Here is a 25,556-nt window from a genome sequence, read left to right as displayed (position 1 = left end):
TTTCATGTGTCTCGCACTGAGGAGAGGCTTCCGTCGGGCCACTCTGCCATAAAGCCTCGACTGGTGGATTGCTGCAGTGATGGTTGACTTACTACAACTTTCTCCCATCTCCCGACTGCATCTCTGGAGCTCAGCCACAGTGACCTTTGGGTTCTTCTTTACCTCTCTCACCAAGGTTCTTCTCCCCCGATAGCTCAGTTTGGCCGGACGGCCAGCTCTAGGAAGGGTTCTGGTCGTCCCAAACGTCTTCCATTTGAGGATTATGGAGGCCACTGTGCTCTTAGGAACCTTAAGTGCAGCAGAAATTTTTTTGTAACCTTGGCCAGATCTGTGCCTTGCCACAATTCTGTCTCTGAGCTCTTCAGGCAGTTCCTTTGACCTCATGATTCTCATTTGCTCTGACATGCACTGTGAGCTGTAAGGTCTTATATAGACAGGTGTGTGGCTTTCCTAATCAAGTCCAATCAGTATAATCAAACACAGCTGGACTCAAATGAAGGTGTAGAACCATCTCAAGGATGATCAGAAGAAATAGACAGCACCTGAGTTAAATATGAGTGTCACGGCAAAGGGTCTGAATATGACCATGTGATATTTCAGTTTTTCTTTTTTAATAAATTTGCAAAAATTTCTACATTTCTGTTTTTTTCTGTCAAGATGGGGTGCTGAGTGTACATTACTGAGAAATAAAATGAACTTTTTTGATTTTTGGAAAATGGCTGCAATGAAACAAAGAGTGAAAAATTTAAAGGGGTCTGAATACTTTCCGTACCCACTGTATGTGTTTTGTCTGTTGCACTGGTTATTCTGTTTGAATGCCCCGATTTAATTGGCTTAGCTCATAATGTGATTGTTACATGCCATTCTCTGTTGAGGGTGTGTGCTTGCATCTGTGAGAGAGAGAGAGAAAAAGATACATCATCCGCAGGGACTCTGTCCTTAAAGCGGTGATTTGCCTGTTGGCTTGCTCTTGTTAAAGGGCTGGCTGACATGCTTTGATGTGGTTCTGTGCTCCCTGCAGTTTGACTGGCACACTGGAGTAATGTTGTTCCACAGATGAAAGAACCTCCAAGGGAATGATATGAATTACATGAAATGAAAATAGCAAATATTGAATATTGAATATGATTAATGAATTGGTTATATTTGCAAAGTGCTTTCTGTGTTGAGCTCTGGACAGGTGTCATCTCGTCTCTTTTCCCTCTCCTCTGTGTTATCCTCTCACTCAGCAGCTAATCACAAAATGAGGCTCTCACGAAGCTTTTTATATATGTGTTCATGTCTCTGGTTTTAACTGAACACCTCCTCAGTGTCACTGCTGCCACCAGAAAAAGAGAAACGGATCAGTATCACATTATAACATCAAAGGTTTATTGTTATAACTGGATGTTTTTCAAGTTATAACATAAAAACTTATATTTTTATATGCTATATATATATAAATATATCTATCTATCTATCTATCTATCTACAGTATATATCCTCAAGCTCGGGTCCTCTACCAGAGGCCTGGGAGTTTGAGGGTTCTGTGCAGTATCTTAGCTGTTCCTAGGACTGCAGTCTTCTGGACAGAGACCTCTGATGTTTACCTGGAATCTGCTGTAGTCACTCTCCCAGTTTGGGGGTCACAGTCCCCAGTGCTCCGATTACCACTGGCACCACTGTTGCTCTTACTTTCCACATCTTTTCTAGCTCCTCTTTCAGCCCTTGGTATTTCTCAAGCTTCTCATGTTCCTTCTTCTAGATGTTGCTCTCGCTTGGGATTGCCACATCTATCACTGCAGCCTTCTTCTGCTGTTTGTTGATCAACACGATGTCTGGTTGGTTAGCCATCACCAGTTTGTCAGTCTGGATCTTGAAGTCCCACAGGATCTTAGGTCGGTCATTCTCAACTACCTTAGGAGGTGTCTTCCATTTTGACCTTGACTTCCAGCCCATACTCATGGCAGATGATCCTGTACACTATGCCAGCTACATGGTTATGGCGTTCCATGTACGCACTTCCTGCCTGCATCTTAAACCCTGCTGTTATGTGTTGTACTGTCTCAGGGGCATCTTGCACAGTCTGCACCTGGGGTCCTGCCTGGTGTGGTAGACCCCGGCCTATATTGATCTTGTACTGAGTGCCTGTTCTTGTGCCGCCATGTGCTTCTGTGCTGTCCTTTAGTCCAGCCTTTTCCAGCCACTGGTAGGATTTCTTGATATCAGCCACTTCTTCTATTTGTCTGTGGTACATGCTGTGCAGCGGCTTGTCCCTCCATGGAGGTTGTTCATCTTCCTTGTCCTCACCCTCGGGTTTCTGCTGCCTGAGGTATTCACTAAACCCTTCATCTTTGGGGGCCATCTTGCTGATGTACTCCTGGATCTTTGTCATTTAATCCTGGACAGTGGTCTTGACACTCACTAGACCTCGGCCTCCCTCGCTATGCTTGGTGTACAGTCTCAGGGTGGTGGATTTGGGGTGAAACCCTCAATGCATTGTGAGGAGCTTTCTTGTCTTGATGTCAGTGGCCTCTATCTCCTCCTTTGGCCAGTTTATTATTACCAGCGGGGTATCTGATGACTGTATGTGTTGATGGCTCGGATCTTGTTTTTCCCATTCATCTTACTTTTCAGGACCTGCCTTACTCTCTGTAGGTATTTAGTTGTGGCAGACTTCCTTGCTGCATCCTCATGGTTTCCATTAGCCTGCAGCACCTCAAGGTATATTACTACTTCTGGTAGTTCAGTCCCCTCGGTTCTGATCATCTTCCCTTTTTTTGATACCATCCGACCACACTTGTCCAGTCCGAATGACTTTCCAATGTCTTTGATGTAGATCCTGTGTGGATCAGTGAGTCGATGTCTCGCTCATTTCTGGCATACAGCTTGATGTCATCCATGTAGAGGAGGTGACTGATGGTTGTTCCACTTCGCAACCGGTATCCATAGCCAGTCTTTGTGATGATCTGGCTGATGGGGTTCAGACCTATGCAGAACAGCAGCGGGGATATTGCATCACTTTGTATGTATGCCACACTTGATGGTGACTCATAGTTTTCATGTCACGTTCCATGAAAAACGCTCACTTGGAGGGAAAAAAAGACGTTATTTTCCGCCGCCTGCCAACCAGGAAGCAAGTGATACACTGTTACTATGAGTTTTTTACTTGAGTCGCGGTGTGAGCCGCTATGTTGGTCTGTTGTTTTGCCCTCCAGGTACCATTCGCAGCTTTGAGTTGGCTTCCAGAATTGTTTTCCACAGCCCCATTGAGTTCTTGATGAAGGCTATTAGAGTCCTGTTGATCTTGTACATTGCCAAGCATTCCTTCCTAAGTCGTAGGCTTTTTTATAGTCAATCCAGGCGGTGCACATATTGGTCTTTTCTTCCACTCTTTCTTAGATGTATCTGCCGTTGTAATGGTTGCTGGATCTTGTTCTGGGAGATTGCTGTGATCTATTCTTAGATCCACTAGCCCTTGAACATTGTTGTTGTGGGATGCCTCTTTCTCCCCTATGTTCTTCCAGTACTGTTCAGTCTCAGCCCTGGGTGGATCTGATCTTGTGTTATTACCCTGCCACTGAGAGTACACTTTGGATGGTTCGGTGGAGAACATCCGGTTTATTCTCCTGGCTTCTGCTTCTCCTTTGTATCTCTTTAGGCGGGTAGCCAGAGCGGTAAGTCTTTGTTTGGCAGTTTCCAGAGCCTCAGGTATCGACAGGTATCTTAGGTAGCCCTGTCCTTGCACCTTTCTGTAGCTCTGAGAGCTGACTAACCTCTCTTTGTGTTGCCTTGATCTTGGCCTCTAGCCTTCTCCTCCATGTGGGGTAATACTCTTTGTTCATCTTATAGCCAAGCATCTCTAGGATCACTGTTGCTGTGGTGTACATCAACTCATTGGTCTCAGTTATGGCTTTAGTAGGGATAGTATGTATGGGATAGTATGGGGATGATGATGACATCTCCCTGTTGACCCTTGCCGTAGCATATTTGTTGTACCTCATCAATCTCTAGTTGTGATAGCAGTTGCCGTTTGCGGATGTTAGAACAATGAGCTAGGAGTTGTTTCTTTGTCAGTGTTGATGATGGGTTTCGATGCATCCATATATCCCATAGTCTCTGCATATAACCTCTCTCAGCGGGATTGCTTGTATAGTAGCATTGCATCAGATCCATATTTTCTGCTCTAGTCCATGAATGTCTTGTTCCAGTAGCCCATTTGTCATCAGGTTGCCCTGGTTCCCTAGCACCTGACGCGGACCTTGTTGACCCGGGCAACGTCCGAGCTGTTATGGTCCTTGTATTTGCGGTATTTGTATTTGCGGTTTCACTCATATCTGAGGTAGGCAAGTAGCAAACCCACGATCAGGTGATTGTGGGTTTGATTCCCGGTCAGGGCGGGCCTTAATGCTATAACTTTTCGCGTTATAACATGATACTGATACATTTTTCTTTTTCTGGTGTGGCAGCAATACACTGCCGTACCCTCCTCACCCTGTGTCTCTGTTTGTGCTTCCTCTCAGAGTGCAGTGATGAGCCAGGTGCTCAGTAAACTGCTCGTCCTGCGATGGTCAGTGAGTGCTGACATCCCAGAGAGCTCGACTGTTTACTCTGGTCAATCTTTACCTCTTCGCACAAACACACACACTCAGCTGCACACACTGCATACTAAACACTACACACCAGCTCTGTGTGTGTGCATCATCATGACCCCCGCTGTCTTCCTGCGTCGGTCAGCTCTGCAGACTAATAAAGGTACTTTTCAGCCTATCAGGGCTGATTTCCATCACCACAGGACACACCTCAGTACAGGGATAATTTCTCAATGTCACCCAGGCACCAGCTCTGCCAGACGCTGATACACTGAGCAACACAGTTGTCTTTACAGCCGCTAGTGGACTTGACAGACAGACACTTTATGGAAAAAATTCCAGACTTTATGCAGCTGTTTCTAACCCGAATGGGCTCTGTGCTTAACAGGTTTCCGTTTTGTGAAGGAGTTTTAGTTGGCTGAATGTTGGCTTCCCTTGTAAATCACTTCTCTCAGTTTTTTACTTATATTTTGTCTTAATCATTTAATGTGAACAAATGCCCAAGTCGACATCTTAAAGTTGCTTGTTTTGTGTGACCAAATGTTCAAACTCATCCTATACAGATAAAAGCAACCAAATACTCACATTCGAAAAGCTGGAGTTAGCAAATGTTTGGCACTTTTGGTTGATAAATGACTGAGATGCTTATAACAAGTTGTCAAAACTGTTGATTAATTTTCTGTCAACCAAATAAACATTTTAGCATTTAATTAAAGAATGAGTAAAGGCTGCTTTACAGTTTTCAGTGCTTGGTGCACGATTCACATTCTGTAGTCTACTGATGAATTATTGAAGTTTGATACCCAGCCCAGCACTCATTCCTTGAACCTTGCAGTTAAAGGAATAATTTGACATTTTGGGAAAGAAACATATTCACTTTCTTGCCAAGAGATAGATGAGGAGATTGATACTGCTTTCATGTCAGTACAGTAAATATAAAACAGAAGCCAGTTAGCTTAGTTTAGCATAAAGACAGTTCGCCTTGATCTGTCCAGTGGTAACAAAATCCACCTACCAAGTTATATCTAAGTTATATATCTGTACAATTTTCTTTATTATTTTAAACAACAATTTGTGCTGGAATATGTCTTGGCAGAGACCACGAGTCTCCTCTGGTTTCCTCGCAACTGCTCCTAGCAAAGAGATAACCTTGCACATAACCACTTGTAACACTGTAACATATTAAACAAATGAGATATGTGTAAATTAGAGTTTTAGAGGTGCTGCTAGGCAGATTTTGTTACCTTTGTACTGAGCGAAACTAGCTGTCCCCCTGTTTCCGGTGTTAATGCTAAGCTAAGATAACCAACTGCTGGCTGTCCTCTTTTATTTACCGTACAGACATGAGAGTGGTATCAATCTTCTCATTTAGATCTCTGCAAGAAAGCACATAGGCGTATTTCCATAAACAATTTGTTTAACAAGCAGATATAAATTAAAACTAATGTGAGCAATTAACGGACTTCTGAGTTTTCAACTCGATGACCAGATGTTGTCTGCAGCTCAGCCTTTAAAGCTTTGAAACTCTGTCTCTGATTATGAGAACACTGAAAGACAGTGTGAATTACAAAGATCTGCCTGTAACTGAGCGAGCAGCCCAATCTCTCGTCTGTTCCACACACTATGTCTCTGCCGACTGCGACAAGACCGAATCTGTGGGGGCAGAGCATCTGCTAGCCCTGAGAGGGATTTACACTGAAGAGGTGACAACCAAGTCCCCCAGTCCTCCCCAGCCCCTGCCGGAGTCAAACCTGTCTGCTTAAACATCTGCTGATTTACTCTGAGGTAACCAGGTGTGACTCTGTGGCCGCGTTGTGACAGTAATTGATTGATTAAGTGCAAGGGACCACAGACCTGCAGCTCTGCAGAGCAAAAGAGCTCGAGCTGAACACCTCTGAGACTTGTAAAATGGCTGAATATGTAAAACCGCAGAGTGTCATATCTGACATAAATATTATTTTTGTACAGCAAATGTAGATGTTGCGGTGTGTTACCATGGTGAGGCTGTGTTGCCAGGCACTGACGTGTTGTCGTGGTAGCAGACGCTCCTGTCAGAGTGTTGCCAGGTTGCGTCGCTGTATCTGTAGCCCGGCTTTGTAGTGTAAATAAGGATGCCCGTGTGTGTGTGTGTGTGTGTGTGCTCAATCATACCTCTCTTATAGACCTGCTGTCACACTTCACATCTGCCAACCGGGAAGAAGAAGGACACGGAGGAACAGTGAGAGGGAATGAGACACGAGACCAAAGTGCGAGACAAAAGAAGAGAGGAGCGTAACGAGGGGAAGAGAGAGCGGATTAAAAAAGACAAGAGAGGGAGTAATGGGGACAGAGAGCACCAACAGAGAAACAAATGGATGGAAGAGCAATGAGGTAAATTGGAAACAAGAGGAGCGAGAGTAAGAAAAAGGATAATGGAGGAGGGCACTTTGAAAAGACAAGACAATAAGATAGATAGCTTCAAGATTGAGACTAAATGAATGTGTGTGTGTGTGTGTGTGTGTGTGTGTGTGTGTGTGTGTGTGTGTGTGTGTGTGTGTGTGTGTGTGTGTGTGTGTGGTACGAGAAACAAACACAGACAATGCTCACATTTCTCTCTGCTCTCTTGCTGCTGTGGTGAAAAGGATTCTGGGTAAACAAGTTCAGGGTTTTGAGGACAATGTTTTCTGTTGCTGTTTTCTTTTATTTGTACGGTTGCAGGGTTGTGTCTTGAAACCCAGTGTTCCCTTTATATCCCCCTCTTGGGTAGCTTAAAAAAATGTGTCTGCACAATTAGATTGAATAGGAAATTTTCAATGTCCTTCGCATTATTTTATACACTTTTCTATAGCTTTTAGTGTGAAAAATGATAAATAATTAGAGCCCTTGGGATCTCCACTGGAATTTAGGAAAGGTTTGTGCTCAGCTACACAACATGCACGCATAGTGATGGACCAGCCAAAGCATTCAGCACATTCAAAGAGGTTAGACAAACTGCAACATGTATGTATAGATGAATCGATTCAGATATAAATACATGCATTCAGAAAAAAAATGTGCCTGTTTCCACTATGTGCTGGATTTTGTAGGTTAGCTTGGACATACAGATGTTGCCCAGAGTACAGATGTTGAGCTATCAAATCTGTACCTGCGTTTGAATCCTCCTCATCCAGTGCACCTGGGGATTACAGTGAAAGAGCATCACCTTTTAGAGGACATTTTTAGTTACTGTTAGGTTTGTATATCCGTCTCTGTAAAAAATTCTGTCTAACTCCCAAAGCAGCCTGATGGCTCTGATGGATGATACGCTGAAACCAAGAGGGGTTTCTGAGACAAACACAATCCGTATATATCTGTATTGAGACAGAGCTGGAAGCTCATGTGGGACCCTGTGTATCCAGTTTTTCTCATCTGGGTTTGTTGCTCAGTCCAATTAATGTAGAATTGTTCATGCATTACAGCTACAAATACTGTAGGAGTCACTTCTTCAACAATGAATCTCAAAACTCTAGAGGACATAAAGATATCTATAGCTCTGTGTGTACAGCTTAAAGTATTAACTATTTATATGAAATGCATACTTCCCCCCCACCCTCACCTCGTCATTCCCACACACACTCACACTGAGACCGTATCATTTGACCACCATCCCCCACCCTTTCTTATGATTATCAGTCCATCGATAGGCTATTTTTAGCTCTGCTTTCACTTGGTGACTTCCTGTCTAATTACACAAACATCCACATGAATACACGTGCACGCTCTCACACGACTCACTCGCAGGCTGCTGTGGATGCACAGCGTGGTTAACCAATCACGCTTTTTCTCCTCACTGTCTCCTCTTCTGCTGCTGCGTTCTCTCTATGTTTTTCTCTGCTTGCCACTCTATTATTTAGCAATGGTCTTTGTCATCTTATCATCCGACCCCCAGCTGAGTTATTTCAGTATATCAGCTTTTTTAGCTCTTCCTCCAAATGGAATTTCCTTGTTATGTTTCTACGTAATTGCTTTCTCTTTTTTTCACACACACTCCCACCAATGTGAAAATATTCTGTAACACTCAGTTGTCATGGTTCGAGGCAGAGAATGTCTTCACCCCCTGAAGTGGCAGCGCCGAAGCTTTTCTGTGCTATTATAGATTTAAGTCATTTAAACCATAAATCTCTGTGTTGCTCGTACTCCCACTTGCAGCGTCACCTCTGAGAGGTTTGGCTACACTGGCTGATTGCAATGCAAAGACCATTTTTGGCTCACAGCCGACTTATCCTTTATTAGCGAGAGCAAGACATCCAATCAACAGTCAGCAGCAGTGCTTTTGGCTCAGGGGAAGTGTCGCTGCCTCCTCTCAGTACAGTCTGCTGCCATTTTTTAAGTCAAGCACCTGTGAAGCTTGTTCTGTGTTGCTCAGCTCATTTATTAAAGCTCTTCTTACGAGTTTGTGGCTATATACAAAAGAATAATAGAGAGAAAATCCACTGAACTGAACTGAAGATATTTCAGACCTGATCCACAAGGCTCCATAAATTATGGATTGTATTTTTATCATTTTTGGCTCTGCCTGGGAGTTTTTGAGGATAAGAAAAAGGCAGTTGGTAAGGTTAAAGATAGATGAAGAGAGAGAACGGTAGCAATGGGGGCAGCAGGAACAGCATGAATTTAGCTGGGGACAGTGTTTGTTTTAATAAAAAGGTCTACTTCACAGTTATTTAATGGATGTTGCGAAGGAGAACGGAGGAGTAAGAGCAGAGAGCAAGGGAGAAAAACAGGTAATGTGCTAAGCTGCTCTGGGTTTAAATGTATGAAAAGGAAGTCAAAAAAGAGGAACAGAGCAGACTATCTGCCTATCTCAAGGCAAGATAGTTGATCAATATTCCCAGCTCAGATCCAACAAGATGCTCTCTCTCCTTCTCTCTCTCTGCTCTGTTGTTGTGTCCAGTGAAGGAAGCTGTGGGAGAGAGCCATTGGCAGGTCATCAGTATTCCAGCAGGCTCTGCCTACTCTGGTGTGGGCAGCAGAATAATTTCATTCTGATCTTACAGATCAATAGCTGTACCCAGTGGACGGCGACCAGCCCCGCCTGGCTGGCTGAGCTGCTGCTGTATTCAGAGTAGCACTAAACATTCGATAGATGGTTCTCTTCAAGATAATTTTTTTACTTTAACATGCAGTATAAGTGTGTGTCTGTGAAGCTTCTTTACGTATCCTGTAGTATTGTGGAACTTTGTGGCGCTGTATATATGTGTATATATATATCTATCGATATAGATAGATAGATAGATATATACATAGATAGATATATAATGTATCAGAGGTGTGTGATATTGACAAAAAATTATATTTGGCAAATTTCTGGGGTTTTGTCAATAATGATAACTAGTTGATATTTGGCATCCTTTAAAAATGTGTTTGTAAAAGTAGAAGTATTGTACTAGCTGGCTTTTGTTAATAGGATATTAATTGTTGCTTACTAATGACATATTATGGAAACAGGTCTTATTTATTTACACTGAACTCACCAGTGCAGGTATTACTGACATTAAAGTGTACAAGTATAGTAAACTCCCGAAGCTTTTCAGATTCTTACCATTCTGTGTGGTGGTTAGTTCGTGGTCAACAGATCATTGAGTGAGCAAAGTGAATTGTATTTTGCAAAGTGAATGACGTAGCCTACACCTTATTGTCTGCTCACATATCGTTAAAATAACAATTAAGATATTGAGGCGATACAAATTCCACACCCCATATATATACCCATACCCATACCCAAAGCCTCAGATAATTATACTCATGAAACTGATAAAAAAACAACAACAACAACAACAACAACAAAACATAGACTTTCCAGTGGATGTGTTTTATTTCAAGGAATGTTGTATGATGATGATGTTGGGTTGCCTTACGTCATACAGTGACTGGACAAAATAAGTAAAAATGTACATATTTGCAGCGTGTGGACAAAGTAACACAATCACCTGTATTATGTAATACAATACAAAAAGCCCTGCTACAAAAAAAAACCTTTTGGGGTGTGTCAAATAATAACGTTTTGGTTAAGACCATCATATGGTTGCTTTTGAGGCAGCAGTTTAGTTGTTAACTATTGTAACTAATCACACTTCCCAGAACCCAATGTGACTCGTTCTGTCACAGCAAAAGTCCAAAACCCAACTATTACACTATTCTTGCTTTATAAATGACAGAAATAATTAATTAATTATTAAAATAGTTCCAATTATTAACTTATATATAAATTGAGTAATTGTTTCAGCTCTAAAAAAAACACTGCCAGACTGCCTGTTTGTTGAGATAACAAGTTTGCCAGCTGTCTAGCTTTTTTGTTTTGTTTTTGGTTGCAGTTGTAATCATTTTCAAAGCTATCAGTATCACTGATCTACATTCATATACTACTACTACTGTACAGGTCAGAAACACAGCTCATCTGTTTGTATTAAACACGTCTCTTTTGCCTTCATGTACAAAAAAACAACACCAGCAGTGTTAGAGAACAGTCTGTGAGAGATGCTAAAATATTAAACCATCCTGTAACAGATGTCTGACAGCAGTGTAAAGCAAGTGAATCAATTGTATGGTCATGTTGTAAATAGCACTTTATAAGCTTTGCAGTCATACATAATATCTTCAACTTATTTTAAGTGTTGATCAGAGTGCATCAAGCAATGTGGATGGTGGTACAAACTCAGGCACACGCACACACACACACACACACACACACTCTCACTCATACCTGTGGTGTTGTGGATTTACAGTGTCCTACTGAGCTGTGATCAGCTTGGAGATGGGATTACTGTTGGCACAGTGGGTATTTTACCACCATTTAGAGTCACAAAGACAAACACGCAGTCGAGTACACACATGTAGACACACACTGGCAGGGATCAGTACAAACACACCTATCTACACAGTAGACAGACTATAGGTGGCTGATGGGCTTCCTTGCTCATTCGGTGTTGCTAAGCTGCCATCTAGGCTCCCAATGGGGAAGTAAATACAGTAGTGTTCAGTAGATGCACTACAGGAGCAGAAGTGGTGACAGCCGATCAATACAGATCTAATGATTAAAATATCACACTCTGGAAGAGTCAGAGTATGCAATCCATGAGATGACTAACCCCCCACTCAATCAGTGTTTGCGCATGTGTGTGTGTGCAGTGTGTGTGTGTGCAAGACATCCACCACATGCTGTTTTAATCTCCCAATGCTCACACAATTATGATACTGAAGTTTTTTATATCCACCATTCATGCCTGAGCACATGTAGAGTTTTTTGGCTCTCTACTGCCTTGTCAGAACTGCCAGTCGCCTTTTCAGACCTGTACCCTTGGAGCACAAACTTTCAGTGCAGCCATATCTGACATTCTGGCAACTGCCTGAATGTCAGAACTAGCTGAAGCCATTGCCAGATCAATTCGACTTAGCTTTTACCATGTGAGTCCTGGGAAAAGCTCTGAGAGTGGACTCAATCTCCACGCCCGGCCGAACAACTGTTTTCAGGCGTGATCAATGGAGAGCAGGAATCAACACCAGCGGACTTCACTGAGCCTAAGCTGAAAGTCCTCTTGGCAGAGACACAAACACAGCACCTCATTAAACTCAAAACTCCCATGGCTGCCATCACAAAGCCGGGCCTTGACGCCGCAGCACTGATGGAGATCTCTAGAGCGTTGATGTAGGAAGGCTCTAATTGCTGCGTGGTAATGTGGTGCCTCTGCATTCCTGCTGTTTGGACAATAATCCAATCGGCGCAGTGTTGTGTGCTGTGCGAGGAGGTTTGACTTATGCTTGGTAAAAGTGGCATATTGATTCACTCATTGCTAAAACTGCACCGGATTAGCTTGTAGGGGATGAATGATGGCCGTTTGCTGTTTGAGCGTGCTTTCCCTGCTCCTCTCTAGCTGTCTCTCTCTTTCTCTCACTGTCACTCACACACAATTGTGTGAATGGATTTGGCTATCACAAGTGATGACTCCTCGCTCAGCCTCTTCTGTTCCATTTCCTTTCCCCTCCCACTTCCTCTGATACACTTTGTAGCCTCAAATCTGCCGACTTTTTCTGTCCAAGCTTTTTCTGGGCTTTTTTCTCTGCCTTCCTGCCTTTTCTTCTCAAGTGCCCTATTAGGCTCTGATGACCTCTCCCTCTCTCTTTCTCTCTCTCTGCAGGTACCACCAGGCAGCCTAAGGAGGGGGAGGTGCCAGGGGTGGACTACAACTTTGTGAGCGTGGAGCGTTTTATGGAACTGGAGCAAAGTGGAGCCCTGCTAGAGAGTGGAACCTATGAAGGTGAGTGTTTGGAGTGATGTGGCCGACGTGCAGGAAACATTTTGCATATACAAGACAAGTGCAGGTGCTTGGGGAGTAAACATGGGAACATATGTTTCAGTAAAGCTATTTTACTATTTTTAAATTTAATCCGACGTCTTGTGCTACTTTGTAGATATCTTTACTTGATGGATCAGGTGTGTCAGGTGATACTCTTACATACAGCTTAAGTAAACAAAATCAGTCTTTTGCACTGAGTCACATATTACAGCTTCCTCTGGTGGTTGATGCAAGGCTGGTTGACTACTTCTGTGTGTGTGTGTGTGTGTGTGTGTGTGCTGGATGAATGCCATTTCCAAGTCATGTCAAGTCTGTGCATCATCTGCTTTCATACACTGTCAGGGATACATCTACAGATGGGAGATTTGCTGGTTCATTTGCCCAGTAGCAATTTTTGTGAGCATGTGCAGCTGAACACACACACAAATGACGCGTGTGAATGCATGCATGTGTATGTGTGTGTGCGTTTAGGGGGTACAGGGACATGTAGACTGATGTGTTTTTCCTTTTTTACGTGTTCATTTCACAGATGTGTGATTTACTAAAGGTTTGCGTGAGTAAAAACATGTGTAAACGTGATATCACCAGCAAATTAACACATAAGCTGATTACTAACGGTGTTCACGCAGAATGACGTCTTTCAAAAGCGCAAGATAGCAGATAGCATAGATTTGTTAATTTACTACTTTTACCATAATGTATATGCATTTTGGGGCGTTTCAATTTTATTGTGCAAAGTAGTGGGAGGTTAACACAAGGCAGATACTTTATTTTCTACACGCAATGTGATCTAATAAGCCTAAACGCAATTTCATGTGAGTGCAATAGCCTCTGTATTTAATATTTGGAAAAATTTGAAAGGAAGGTGCAAACCGCCATGTGTTTTGCAGAGTTGGCTGCTGTTATCACTGCAAGAAGGAGACACAGCCATAATGAAAAATATTAGATAATATTATTCTATATCCAATATAGAGAAATAAAATTATTTTATTTATTCGATCAACTATATGATTTGAATTGTTTTCTTGTATTTTCCTTTAGCCTTGACAATACAGTTATTAACATTCATGCCAATAAAGCAATTTCGTTTCGACCTGACTTCTTTTCTCCGTGAGATGGATGAATTTAGAAAGTAGCGTGGCGCTGCGGAGAACCCCCAGCTGCAGTGTATGGATCACGCGTAAAGATTTATCCTGCCAGAGGGAACGATTACCAACTGTTCACAGCACACTGGTCGTAATAGCGACACAACCCATTGTAGGTATCGGAGAGGGAATGGGGCGTTGGGCTGTACAGGGACAAGGACAGGAGATCACGGAGCAACCGGGCACGGTACGGACGGTCGGTGATTGTTCCCTCTGGCTAACAGGTACTACAATGGCACTTGCAATATTTTAGAATGCACACGCAATTTGGTACTCTTTATTTGAGATGTTAGTAAATCCAGTCGTACGTGGACGTTTCCGTTAATGCAGAGCTTTATGCCCACTGGGGGAAGCTGCCCCCTTCTGGGTGGCTGCACTGGAGGTGCTGCAACTCATTCTGTAACACACATTATAATAAGAGAGGATCGAAGAAGAAAAATTAGAGTTACAGGAGGTAAGATGACAAAAAGAGGGAGAAGGCAGTGAAGGAGGAAATCAGACATGGAGTATCATCAGGAAACTCTTCAAGGTAATTGCAGTGCTTATGTGTGCATGTGTGTGTGCAAGGCTTAGTGCACATAAGAGCTTATGCATGTGATGATGTGAGATGAGTCACAGCTGAAGGTGGATATTGAACTGTGTATAAAGCCAAGATGCTTTCAGGCCAAACCAGGAGCATTCTGGATCAGGGGAACGTTGCGTTTTTTTAAACCAGAGGGGTGCATTAGAAGGAGCCCTGGCCTAAACTTATCTCAGGATGCTTTATGTTCTGCCAAGCATCTCTTCAGGTTATCCTTAAGCTTTCATAGCAGAGCACTTGCTGCCTATGCAGTTTCATACTTGCGTCTTTGTTTACATGTGCCTATGTGTGCATATTTATATTTTCATCACAATGTGATAACTCTGTTTGGTGGGCAGCAGGGTAAGTGTACTTACTGAGGATGTGGTGGCTGTGATAGAGCCCCTAATATCTTTTCGCCTCCTGCTGGGATGAAAGTAAACTGATGTCTGATCCTCCTTTTGTCCTTTATTACTGCCTCCTTCCCTCTTCTTTGCTCAGCTGTTGTTCTCCTCCCATTGCCCCTGTCCTCTCACTGTTTCCTCTTTGTGAAACCCCCACTCCTTTCCACTTTGAGGGATTATAAAATGAGACATGTCTGCCTGCCTCTCACTCGCACTCAATATTTAATCACAAAATATATTTCCCTGACAGTGAGGGTCTTAAATTTCAAATAAAAGTAGAGCTTTATTGGGGTTTAAGAGTAAATAGCATGAGGAAAGAAATGTACCCAGTCATATATATATATATATATAAAAATTATAGAAAACCATGAAATCATAGAAGCCTCAATGTCAATCAAAAAGAGAGAAGTATATATTTTTTTCCATCTCCAGAACGACAGCCATCGTTTATTGTTCTTTTCTCTTCGCTGTACTGTACTTAACTTTCTCGAGCAATTCTCAGATGTTGTTCCTGTAACATTAGAGTGGGTGTGGAATGACAGACTCGGCTATTTCTGTGTTTTGCTTTTATTCTTGTGCTTGCATTTCCAAAAAGAGCTGCTTGTATCCAACATGGTTGGAATGATGCAGCTGAGGTTGTTCACCAGGACTAAGGACTGGTGACACTTTCTTCAATTCAAAATCAAAATGTAATTTTTCTAGATAAACATCATATTCCCTGTCATGTACGTATGTTAAAAGGGAAAAATACTGTAAGAAAACAAAGGGAGTTGCTTTTCTAGCAGTATTTGTAGTTGGGGCTGTATTGTACACATGTAAATGTAGCTAACTGAATGCAACCTTTAAACACTACAAAATTAAAGATGACACAGAAAAAATAAGGGAGACATATATTGTCCTATAGACAATGTAGTGTAACCTGACTGCACAGCCATCATTACGCTCTAAGGGTGCATTCCCACCGAAAGCGAATTTAATATTCGCTTTACTCGCGCAAGTTTGACCGCTGGACATTTTGAGTGTTCACACACACGCGTTTTAAGCGAATAAACAGCCCGCGAATACTACAGCTATAAGAACACAAAGTAAACCCTTGGCTGTGATTTAATTGCAATAAACGGATCAAACTGATGCCGAAATACCTATAATAATTGTTAGACATATGAATTCATACTTTGTCAGGTCTGTCAGCAAGACAGCAGGACGACAACTTTCAAAATACGTGTTTTTTGAATAGAGTTCGGATCAATCAGGGCTATGCTATGCTAACCTATTCACAGTAAAGTACAACGACAGCTGGAATAAAGTTACAGACACACATGTTCTAAACTCATCAGGTAGTTCAACTTCCTCGCTTTCCTTTCTCCAAGTAATGTCCAGTTTGGTCCGGTTTTTATATAAAAATGAAGCAGAACTCTTGTGCCATCCCACGCAAACAACAACAGTGGAACCGGATGTGCACGGAATCTAGCTGCCGACAAGCGCGAGTGAAGATAAATAGAGTTGTAATTCCAAAAACTAAAGTAAAAAGCTAATTTAATAAAAGCAGTTAACTCTGACCTCCTCCCGCTGGTAAACGGCGTAGTTGTTAGAGCAGAATGTTTATTTCTCCGAAAGCTGCAGCGCTACTCCCCGTCCACTTCCCCGTTCTTTAGCAGCTCCCCGTCGGCCAGTGGATTGTCATAACACCGCTCGCCTTGTCCTCTCCAAACAACGCTCCGAAGCCGCCGGTGACGTTTGGACAATCTCTGCTGATAGGCTTTCGAAACATCGTGTCAAGCGAATTTCTCGCCCAAGTTGAAAGATTTGAACTCGCGCGAACAAGCGAATTGCGCGACAAATGCCGGAATTCGCATCTTTGCATTGACTTTGTATGTAATCAAGCCACCCAAAACGCTGGATTCGCCTTCGGTGGGAACGCACCTTAAGATCGGTTTATGTGCATCATTAAGCAGAGAAACCACAGTGACAGGGTTTTTTTCACACCACTTTATCTTGAAAAGGGACAGCGCCTGCCCTTGGAGACACATTTTGAATTATGAAATTTTAGTTCTTTAGTAAACCATGTTGTTTTTCCTCAGGAGAAGCTATAATCTCCCCATAACCCATACTGTCCCATGTCTGTCCAAAGCAGCAGTTGTAGCTTACGAGGAGTCAGCTTAATTAAGAAGAACAGACGGCTGGTTTGGCCTTTTAGAGCCAGTAAACTAAGGAGTCAGCTTTAACATGGCAGCTGTGCAAATGTTGTATTCAACACAAAAAGTACCATTGAAAGTGAGACTATCTTAATGTACCTAAAAACCCTAACCACACCATAACTGAATCTAACAGAACCTGCATGACTCAGTATTATTATTCTTCTAATTCAACAGTAGCAACACTTTTTACTAATGTGCTGCTGCCATTTTGTATCAAGGTTACACAGAGTAACAATGAAGCTGCAAGAGCGTCAGCAGCATGTGTTCACATGTTGATGTGTTGGGTCCACTCTAAACTTACATTGACACTGACCAAACATGCATGACAAAATTGAAACCTGTACTGAGTCAGACTACAGCCTGGACCCAGGTTATGTACTGCAGTCTTAAAAATATTCTGTAGTCTGCTGAAAAAGTCTGAAGGGAGAGATGAGGGTATGTTATGCTACAAACTAAGACAGCAATTCTGGATAAAGAGTCACTGTTATATTGTGGATACCACAGGTTTGCTGTATTTTAGAAGACTGTTATCTGTTTTTACGCAATCATCGAAGGGCTGAGCCCAGACCGCAATACTGGTTGGATGATAAATTAACTGTAAAACACCTGGAGTTCTTCCTGCTCCGGATGACAGTCATACAGGGTGTATGATAGGGCAGAAAAATATTGAATAAGAGAAAGGATGGGGAGGAAACACACTAATGACATTTACTTCCATGTGGAGTGTTGGCTTTTGCTGTCCCTCTCAGTATTGTATTTTTTCTATGATCTTTTTCTTCTTATTGTTATTTATTAATATGTTTTATATATATTTTATTATTTACTTTATTATAACGACACTTTATATTTTGGTTGACTCCTCTTGTTTCTACATTTGTGTTTCGGTGGCATCAGGATGTGAAACTGAGGAAGTTTCAGTATGGAAATAAGCAGTTTTTTTTCTGTTTTGCAGCATTGGTTTTGTATTTTAAAAATTTTAGTCCTTAAGAAGAGTCTGGATCCTATTTGGTTCAGTTCATGATCTCTTCCATTAGCCTTCCATTTTATTGTTGATTAATCTATTGATTATTTTCTCAATTTATCAATTAGTTGTTAGGTCTATAAAATGTCAGAAAAATGTCGGTCAGTGTTTCCCAAAGCCCAACATGATGTCCTCAAATGTTTTGTTTTGTCCACAACCCAAAGATATTCAGTTTACTGTCATAGAGCAGTAAAGAAACCAGAACATAATCACATTTAAAAGCTGGAATCAAATCTTTTTTTATTATTGATATTGAATAATCTATTATCCATATAGTTGCCGGTTCATTTAATTGTCGACAACAAATCTATTATTTGATTAATCGTTGTACTTCCAAGCCACTGCTAATGCTAGTTTCTTCCTGAAACATAACCCAGCATGCTAATACATAAAATCTATTTATTGATTTATTAGAAATGATTAGATAAAACACAGTTTCAGTTATCTCTGCAGCACTCTGTTCAGACAGCTAAGGCATACATTTTGAATGGCAATCATCTGTTCAAAGCCACAGTTGCCCACAAGCGGTAAACCTCTGCCTTCTCGACTGTGTGTTACATCACCTGAGATCCCTCTTTACTCATACATGTGGCCTCTAACACAAATGCCTCTGCTCCTTTCTGCCCTCAGATAACTTCTACGGCACACCGAAACCTCCAGCGGAGCCATCCCCCGCAGCACCCCCTCTGAATGTAAGTGAGGCCCTGCTGCCCGGAGCCCGGCCAAGCGCTCAGGGCAAGAGGAAGAGGAACCAGTCAGTCAGCAACATGGAGCAGCGCGCCAGCCTGGAGCCGCCTGAGGAGGAGGAAGAGGAGAGCCCGGTAGTCAACGGCAACGGGGTGGCCATCACACCAGGTACTGTAAAATGAGAGAGAAAAATCAATTTCTTGTTCTATACCACATTTTCCGTCTTGTTGGGAGTGAAATTAGATTCAAACACGGTCTGCTTCACAAGTGCTATGACCATGAGGACATTTGATAACATATTTAGGTAAATCTGGTTTGACGGCCTGGACTGTCCTCTGGGCTATTTATTGCTGTCTCACTGTTCTGATTGAGTAAAACAAGAGAAACAAGTCAACTGTCAATTGTTAATTATTTCCTTTTTATTGTCCCTTACAGATTAATCAAGAGTTTCTTTTTTTTGTCCAGCTTCATATCTGCAGTTTACAGTGCAGTCCGTACAGATGGCTATAAATCGGACAACAAACTGTACTCTGACCAGCCATTATAGACATTAACAGACTCTGCTTGCATGAGTGTGAACTTTACAGGTTCTCAATAATCTTGTATAACAGAGTACACAAGGGCACCTTAATGCCTCCACTATTATCACTGTCCGGAGTATCTTTTTGACTTCAGCTCCCATCTCTCAGTCATTTCATTTCTCAGTCTCTCCTGCTGTCTTTGCTCTCCCTCCACTGGCCTTTGTCCTTGTTTCTATTAATACCCCAACTCTCCCCTCTTTCTCCTCTTTCTCCCCTCCTCTACCATCCTCTTCCTTCTGACCTCTCTTGCTTTTTCTTCATCTCTGTGGCCCTGTCCCTTCTGCTCTCTCCTCTTCTTTCCCTTTCCCTCATCTCTCTGTTGTGGTAGCACATCATATTTTTGACGCTTTGTTCTCTTACTGTCGTGTGTTTTTACTTCCTTACTTCAACTGTAACAAAAAAAAATACAGTAATCCTTAATTACTTTTTTTTCACATGCTCTTCAGGCATCACAACTAAACTTTCAATCTCTGTAATTTAACGCTGACACAACTTGAAAGACTTAACATCAACAATGATAAGTTTCGGCCAATATGACTTCCTCACTATACCTGTAAAAAAAAAGTAACTATAGAACCACTCTGGTGAAAAGTTTGGCGAGATTTTTTTGGAGCATTTTTGGTATGTATGGATACAGATATGGACCCTTAACCCCCAAAAGGACTGTGAAAGAACATTCATTTTCTTCCATCTTATTTTTCCTGTAAGAATTGTGATGTCATAAGCAAATATGATAATTTGACCTTTGTCTAACTTGTTTTTGTCTGCTTGCTTGTTTTTTTCTGTTTCTGTTTGTGCCCATATTAAAAAGTCCCAACAGGAAGATTATATAATTATATAGTTTGGTGCTCCTCTTCTCTATTGTATGCTCCTCATCCGCTGACTTTGATGCCACCAGCATTTCTCCTGACTTTGAAAACCTTTCCTTGTGTTTCTGACTCAGCCTCTGACCCCTAAAGTCTCTGTCTTTCCCTTTCCCCATTTCTGACATCCCCATGTTGTTTTCTCTTCATGCTCATTGTCCTAATCTCTCTCTCTCACTCTCTCACTCTCTCCTGAGGGTTCATAGCTCTGCAGTGGCTTGGCTCTGACTCATCATGCATGGCGTGTGTAGTGTGCATCCAGGTCTTCATGTGTATGTGAGAATAACTGTGTGTGTGTGTGTGTGTGTGTGTGTGTGTGTGTGTTCTCTGCAGAGTCCAGTGAACATGAGGACAAGAGCACAGATGCCTCTGGGGAGGTTGCAGTTGAAGCGTCCAGCCAGGCCCCAGCCTCCGACGAGCCCCCCACTGAAGGAGACGAGGCCCCAAAATCCCCCTCTAAATCCCCCACCAAAGTTCAAGACGTGGACGAGGAAGAGCTCGGCCCTCTGCCTGACAACTGGGAGATGGCCTACACCGAGAAGGGGGAGGTCTACTTCATAGAGTAAGAGAAAAAGATCCTATGTATATTTTGAGATCTTTAAAATATAAAGAAAGGAATTTGCTGTTTTAAAAACAGCTGTTACAGGGGGTTAAGTGTTTTATAATGATAATGAAAAAAAGTGATTATGATTTAAAATAATAAAAATGCTTGAAAACAAATCCAATGTACCTCACAAAGTGCAACTACATTAAAAATATGGTTTATGGCTGGGTCTGTAAACTTTATAGCATTGGCCCTTTGTGTTGAATAATTAATGTAACTTAATGCTGCTAATCAGAGACACACACACACACGCACACACCCATGCAAACTTCTGCCCTCTCCTCTCACCCTTACTAATTAGTGGCTAAGGGCTAATTAGTGGATTAATGGCCATTTAGTTTACCTTAGAAATCCCCTTGTTTCTCTTTGCCCCTGCACACGCACGCTGTGTTACTTTGCACACATTTCTTTCTGTCAGTCTCTCTCTGACCTCTGTTTGCCCCGTTCCTCTCCTTAATGCCTTCATCTACACGTATCTTTTTCTTCTCCAGTCACAACACCAAAACTACATCGTGGCTGGATCCTCGCCTCGCAAAGAAAGCAAAGCCACCAGAAGAATGCAGAGAAGATGGTGAGCCTGAACGACCTGTTTACCCGTTTGCTTTTATGTTTAACTTTAGTTTGTGTTCATCTGAGTCAAGCTCTTCTTTCGCCATTTGTGGGAGTGTGTCGTGTCTGCATTTTGTGCTATTTGTGTACCTGTGTTTGTTCCTGACTCACTGTTCCAGCGTGTTTTCCTCCGCGAGAAAAAATTGTTCAAAATTGTTTGTTAGTCTGCTGCTGGTCTCACCCTTCTCCGCAGGTTTTGGGATTTTAAAACCCAGAAAGAATAAACTTAACAAATAAATTAACGTCTTTAGATTTGTTGTTGGGAAGTGATCGTTAGCACTAAATCAACTTGCAAAATGTGCAGAGTGGAATGTAATCATTTCATCCAGTTTTCTTTTTTATGCTTCATAACCAAATAGCCAAACCAAATGATAGATTTATTAATTTCACAGCAGCAAGTTACACTATGGGTAAATGAAAGTATACAGTATATAAACAAGTAAATACAATTCTAAATGGATAAATGTATGAATAAATAAATAATATATATTAATATTTATTTATGTGGATAATTAAAAAAAAATAAAAAATTGTTACATATATATTTAGAATTATATAATTAATTATGTGTTCATTTATTTAAGCATTTTATTATATAATTACATTTTTATTTATATATTTAGTTTTGGCTCTTAAAACCCTCCATACATGTAAATCTGATGAAGACACGCTTTATGTCAGAACGTAGTTATTAAAAAGCTCTGTGTACTCCGTGTCTCAATACCTTTACCCTGTCTATGGAAGTAAGCTACAACCCCATTTGTCCTACTAATGATGTAACTCATTCGCTTAAAAAATTGTCACAAATGTATGGTTTCATTTAAAAATAAAATAGAAGGCTGATTAATTCCCCAAAACACCAGGCATTGTAAGTGGGACTGAGCGAGTCCTTTATGTGTTGTGGAGAACAAGGGTGGTGTTTGGTACAGAGGAGTAAGCTATTTGAGACGTAGGATATAGTACTAGTAGGATTAATTCACTGTGTAAGAGATGCTCACAAGAACAAAACTGACCACAAATTAAATTTCATAGACAAAAAATTAAGAACAGTGGTTTCATACAGCGAAGGACCAGTGCTTATGTCAGTCATGTAAATAAAGTAGAGTTCCTGTGGAGGTTTAGTGCGATCAGATATATAACAATGAGGTGATCTTCATCCCTGCCCCTGTCACAGCCTTTGGTCAGCGAATTAGGTTGTGATGTGATTCAACAGAGCGAGATCTGAATCAATACCTTCGCTACTACTCCTCTGTCCATCTCTTCAATTTTCTCTCTACTCCATTCTTCCCTCTGCACTCCTTCACCTCACGTCTCTCTATCCACTTTCAATCTCCATCTCTTCACTTTTCCTGTTCTCTCTCTCTCTCTCTCTCTCTCTCTCTTTTTTTTTTCTCCCACCTTCATTCTCCCTCTCTTTCCCTGCCCAGTAAAGGGCCGAACTGTGACAGGAATTCTAATAACTCCGCTCTGCTCTGCACAAACCAGGTCTCACTCTCTCTCTCTACACACACACAACTGTCAATTCACAAACCCTTTTCACGAACATGGCCGACGAGCAAAGATCAGTTTTCACTGAAGCCAGCGAGGTTGAGACGCCAAGTTTCTGCCGACCACGATGCTTTGTGATCACTTACTTTGTGTTTTAATGAATTTAACCACTTGCTGTTGTCTCTGTCTGTGATCACTTCTGTGTTTCTCTTTTTTTGGCTTTTAAAACAATAATGGATTGGTCTTAGACATCAGGTGAGGAGAGAGCTGAAATCATGACATTAAGTCATGACCAATCAATATGACAACCTGTGACGGTGACAGACATTTAGACCACAAGGGTCTTGGCCTTGTGGAGAATAATGTCCACTAAAGGCTGTTTAAAAACAGAAATGTGAAATAAATAAGACATCAAGCATTTTTTATTCAGTCTAGACATATGGAGTGACCAATTTGACATAGTGTTGAATAAGATAATGTTTCAAGGTTTCTATTTGTTTTTGTTTTTTTGCATTATTAACAATGTCAGTGTGATTTTGAATGGAGCTGTAGTTTAACTTCTGCTCTCTATAAGAACTAATTTGCCTCACAACATTTTGAAACCATAGATTTTAATCTAAACTACCTGTCTGAAGAAAGTGAGGTATGTCAATGACAACACCTTTTGTCTTGCAATGCACAAGTGTGCCCTAAGAGGACGTGGCTAAAAAATATCCATTTACTGCCCTCCGTTTATTTTTGACCTTTTGTCTGCAGTTTAACTGTGTGTGGAGGTGATGTGGGATTTTTTTCTTTTGGTCTGCCTGCTTCTGTCTTTGGAGAAGCAGTGGTTAAAGGAAGTTAGGGCTTAAGCGATCACCAGTGGCAGAGGATTTTGAATCAAAGGCTGTGAATCAAAAGCAGAACGTTTGTGAGAGTCCTTGATGACACATCCCATCCTCTCGCAGCACCTTTGAATTGATGCCCTCCAGAAACAGCTTTAGATGCCAGGAAATGTTTGTTTTCCTTATAAACAGCTCAGCAGCCACACAGAAGGATATAATCCAGCATGCTGCTCTTTACATTACTCACTGTTATTGTTTTCTTTTAATGATCGCTCTGGTGTCCTGTAGCTCTTTCTTATGTGCTGTACTGCCTGTTTTCCAATGTTTACACTTTTTGCGTGCGGGCTGTGCACCAAGTGATGATCTAAAGGCAAATTTCCATTTTTGCTCACATTAAAGGACATGTTGTTTTTGAATTTGCATGGAAGCATGGATGTCAGATTCTGCAAGGATAGTGAATAAACAATAAATGTGGGGAGGGAACAGCAGGAAGAGGTGGTGCTGTTTTTAACTGCCCATCTGCCTGAAGGATTTCCCAGAGTCTCACAGCCTCAGGCAGGAAGCAGACAAATATTCAGACATACTTTCATCACTGCTGTTTTTGCATCTTCCCTCCTGTTATTCCCCTTCCATTGCTTCTATCTCATGTATGTCTGGTGTTTTTGCTCCACTTTCACTTTCATATCCACATTCACTACTCCCTTTCCCCTTGCTCCCATGCTGCGTTTTGGGTGAACTTACAGGGAAGCTTGTTTGTGTTGATGTGTTTGCGCAAATGTGCAACTTATGTGTGCATTGTGTTGCCTCTATATGCTCAGGCTGACTCCCAGAGTTCAAAGGCTTGTCACCACAGATCTGGTTCGCTGGCAGTCTTTTTGTCAGGCGAGTCTTTTGTTACATAACACAAGCCCATATCTCCTCTCTCGCTCAGAAGAGGCAAGAACAGAGCGAGACAAGCTTCGAATCACGGCAAGTGCAGGTTTCAATTCCGCCTTTGATACACAATCCCAACGCCAGTTTCAAAGTAATCTCAGTGCTGTTGACGAAAATATGCTGCTCTTGCAGCTCAAAGGCAGAAACTCTCACTGAGGCCGATGTCACAATGTCGAAACCCAATCTGTAGCCAACAGAGGGGGAAATATAGAACAATTAGGAAAATGAGTCTGGACGGAGATGGTGAAAGGAAAAGAAATGTAATTAATGATGGAGTTAGAGGAAGTGATGATCAGCAGAAGGATGCGCTGTCAGTGCCAAAAGACCAAGAAAGAGACAAATGGATATGGAGAGAGGTTTGCATATGAGTTGAAGCACATGCATCCTCTGTCAGGCAGTGGTGGGCTAAAACGTTACCTCTGCATTACATCACTGTTATTGCACTCAGTCATGTCTGGACCAGGGCCCTTTCTCTGTCTCCATTTTACTCATGTTTCTGTTCTCTCTTTCCCTTTGTTTCTATCTATACTCTCTAGATCTAGACTCAAAGCAGATGCAGATGCAGTATATGGTAATATGGCAGTGCAAACACATGACATTCTCTTTAGCCTCAGCTGTATTTTGTGTTGGTGCCCATTAGCGAATGTTTGCATGGTAACATGCTAAACTAAGATGGTGATAATGGTAAACATTATACCCGCTAAACATTAGCATATTAGCACTTTCATGTGAGCATGTTAACATGCAGAACTGCCTC

General features: G+C 41.8%; 2 protein-coding genes across 6 annotated transcripts in view; both read left to right on the top strand.

Annotated features, from left to right (window-relative positions):
* Nucleotides 1-25,556, top strand: part of LOC123961427 (zona pellucida sperm-binding protein 3-like) — a gene marked incomplete in the record, with an annotated part of 791,580 nt that overhangs the window by 137,358 nt on the left and 628,666 nt on the right.
* magi2b (membrane associated guanylate kinase, WW and PDZ domain containing 2b) overlaps nucleotides 1-25,556 on the top strand; it is an 86,562-nt gene that overhangs the window by 32,606 nt on the left and 28,400 nt on the right. For 4 of the 5 annotated variants that reach the window (XM_046036796.1, XM_046036795.1, XM_046036797.1 and 1 more), the window contains exons 3-6: nucleotides 12,725-12,844; nucleotides 18,841-19,065; nucleotides 20,675-20,903; nucleotides 21,437-21,516. In XM_046036796.1, coding sequence (XP_045892752.1) covers nucleotides 12,725-12,844; nucleotides 18,841-19,065; nucleotides 20,675-20,903; nucleotides 21,437-21,516 — 654 coding nt within the window. Of the gene's footprint in view, nucleotides 1-6,845; nucleotides 6,942-12,724; nucleotides 12,845-18,840; nucleotides 19,066-20,674; nucleotides 20,904-21,436; nucleotides 21,517-25,556 lie in introns of those variants that run through there. The other variant, XM_046036800.1, reaches the window with a different exon arrangement.

The sequence above is a fragment of the Micropterus dolomieu genome, linkage group LG22 (genome assembly GCF_021292245.1).
Source record: "Micropterus dolomieu isolate WLL.071019.BEF.003 ecotype Adirondacks linkage group LG22, ASM2129224v1, whole genome shotgun sequence".
Classification (NCBI taxonomy): domain Eukaryota; kingdom Metazoa; phylum Chordata; class Actinopteri; order Centrarchiformes; family Centrarchidae; genus Micropterus; species Micropterus dolomieu.
This window is presented reverse-complemented; position numbering and strand designations above follow the sequence as displayed.